This window comes from Eleutherodactylus coqui, chromosome 13, assembly GCF_035609145.1.
Source record: "Eleutherodactylus coqui strain aEleCoq1 chromosome 13, aEleCoq1.hap1, whole genome shotgun sequence".
Classification (NCBI taxonomy): Eukaryota; Metazoa; Chordata; class Amphibia; order Anura; family Eleutherodactylidae; genus Eleutherodactylus; species Eleutherodactylus coqui.
The window spans coordinates 29,968,044-29,970,991 of NC_089849.1; the positions used below are offsets into that span (position 1 = coordinate 29,968,044).

At 46.2% G+C, this 2,948-nt stretch overlaps 1 protein-coding gene across 1 annotated transcript; it reads right to left on the reverse strand.

The window, feature by feature from the left end:
• Nucleotides 1-1,024: 1,024 nt before the first annotated feature.
• FAM187A (family with sequence similarity 187 member A) lies at nt 1,025-2,333 on the reverse strand. The gene has a single exon (XM_066585915.1). The coding sequence runs from the start codon at nt 2,331-2,333 to the stop codon at nt 1,080-1,082; it is 1,254 nt and encodes a 417-aa protein (XP_066442012.1). The 3' UTR covers nt 1,025-1,079.
• Nucleotides 2,334-2,948: the final 615 nt, after the last annotated feature.

Consider the following 2,948-nt stretch of genomic DNA (forward strand, 5'->3'; position numbering starts at 1 on the left):
TGGTCCATCCTAGTTCGATGGAGAATGTAGGGAATCCAAATTAGATTGGCTGATATCCCTACCCCATGAGTGAAGGGAAGCTGCCCAACGCTGCTGAAGTAACCAAAGAAGTGAACCAAACTGTCACGGGAGTGAAGAAGAGAACTGAAGAAAACGGTAAAGGGGTTGGACCACAGTTGCAAGTTATCCCCTATCTCACAGCTGAGACCCCATCCGATCCTGAGTCCCTTTTTCTTCTCATTGCGGGGTTACTGCACCCCTGCAGTCACGGGGAGACTAAATGGCGCACGGATCGTGCAAGTGAACTAGTGCTTTATTTACTTTCAATGGGACTGCAGAGCGGCACCTGCTCGCTATTTCCATCAGCCCCATTGAAATGAATGGAGCACTGACCATGCATACTTGGCTAGTGCTCCCCTGTAGTGACAAGCAGAATAGGACACAGGAGTCCCATATTTGAAATTGGCAAGGGTCACAGTAGTGAGACCCACACCGATCAGTGAGTTATCCTCTATCCTTTGGATAGATAATAACTTGAAGCCTTAGCACAGCCCCTTTAAGTTACTTACGAAGGATCGGGTCACTGCAGCTAAAGAAAATAAGGACAGACATTGCACTCATCTATAGTTGTTGTGCCAATTTATGCACCCATCTTCTTCAGCTGATCGGGCCTTACAAAATCCACTCATGTGCTCCCGAAACAACCCCATTCAGAAAAACGGAACGGATCTCAGAAAATCGCTGCAACAAATCGGCCGCATGTGGATTCACCCTCGGGGTTAAGTGGCTTATGATGAATGCTTTGAAATACAAAAAAACGGAATCTAAACAGCCGACAGGTTATAAGATTGTGTTTGTACTAAGCCTATGAGTTGTAGCTCACTGCTGCCACCTGCTGGCGGACAAAATTTTACATCACTGAGCAGAAATCAATAACAAGGGGTTAAAAGTCAAGAAATTAAATACAGTTTCATAAAGTTGTAATTTTATTTTGAAGACCAACAGAGTAATATACGCCTGAGCGATTAATATGGAAGTCCTTTTACTTCCTCAGGTATTGTATTAGACGAATTGTCGCGCTACGAGGATTTCACAGCCAGGAAGCAGCACTTAACGAAATGTATCAAGAGGAAAAAAACAAGGAAAAATACAAAACTTATCCCGATAATCTTCATGGCAAATATGGCTTCCGGATCATTGAAGTGACGTTTCGTTACAGGATCTCTTTCCACGGCCAACCGGAAGCCGGCCACCATCTTTCCCTGCAGCCAACAATAGTATATTCCCTTATCTCTGTACTCAACGGAGCGAAAGTTCAGATGGTTTCCGTGATCTATAAAGACTCTCATAGACTTATTAGTCCCAATTAGATAGTCTGTGCGATAAAGCCTTTGATCGCCTTTGTCCCAAGCCACGGCATGTTCCGGTTTGCCTCCCGGGCAGGCGATAGTCAGTCTGGTGCCTATTGTGTGAGTATGTATCTGTGTTGGTACCTTGGTGAGCCAAGGGATATAATCTTTAAGCTTCGATAAAGTATGGATGAAACTGTTGAATTTACCCAGAATGCCCTTCTTTTTCTCATAGCACGGAGTTGTGCAGCTCCTGATTAGAACCTCTGGTCTTCGAGTGGCTATTAACTTCTTAAACTTGGGTGGAACAGCGTCAGAGCCGCAAGAAGCAACATCTCCTGGCACTGTGTGATATCTGTGGTCCAGGTAGGTAGAATTGATATAGCATAAGCCGATCCTCCTTTGTTCCCCTCTCACGTCGCATCGATCGCACATCGTCCATTCCCAAAAAGTGGTGAAGGACACAAAGTATTTGGTTATCAGGTCTGGTTGTGGGTGACCGTGTTTCTCTTCGAATGCTACGTAGACATGCTTGGAGTTCTGAATATCAACATCGTATCCATAAAAAATTTGCCCATCCTGTGAGCCGCACATATACAGTCCAGAATCTTCCAACTGTGCCTTAAATACGATGAGGGTGAACATCCGGATACTGAACCTTAAAGTGATATCGTTATGGCCCAGAACATTTTTAGTGTCGAGTTGGACAGTACCGTTGAAGTCTGTGAGCACCCGGGTCTTCTTCTTACCCGCCTTCTGCCGATAGTACCATACTACGGAACTTATTATCGATGGCTTGCAATGACAAGGAAGCTCAAAAGTCATATCTGATAAGAAAGCAGCCGTGTCAAACATTAACAATGCCGGGCATTGAAAATCGTTTAGGAGGTCATCTCTTTCGGCAATCTCGTAACTCCTTACTGGATCCAGGTGCAGCAGGAAGGTGGCAGCAATATAAGGGAGGAGAGGACAACAGAGAAGCATCTCCACTAGAAGGGAAGTGGTTGGACTACCAAAAATCTCAAAAGGTGGACAAGATAATGTGTCAAATAGGAAATAACCTGAGTGATTCAACTGTAGGGAATTGTGACCAAACATTCCTTTGTTGCCGAAGAAAAGGTTCTAAGTTCTACTGCACTTCTCCTTAACCCTTTAGTGACCAGCCTATTTATTTTGTGCTTTAAGGACCAAGCGATTTTCAGAGTTACACAGCAATAGGCACATCTTGTTGACATAGGCGTATGAGGGCTTGTTTTTTATGGACGAGTTATATTCTTTAGGCCTCATGTCCACGGGGAAAATCAGGCCCGCCGCGGATTCTTCATGTAGAATCCGTAGCGGGTCCCTCCTGCCCCGCGGACATGAGGCCTAAAAAGAAGAATAAACTCACCTGCTCCGGACGATGCGGATCTTCCTTCCTTCGCGGCCGGATCTTCTTTCTTCAGCCCGGCGGCGTGCCACGCGCATGCGCTGGGTACATCCGCCGGACCGAAGAAAGCAGATCCGGCCGCGAAGAAGGGAAGAAACGCATCGTCCGGAGCAGGTGAGTTTAATTCTGGTACGGGTCTCCCGCAGATCCGGACGGCTTCTGCGGGAGCC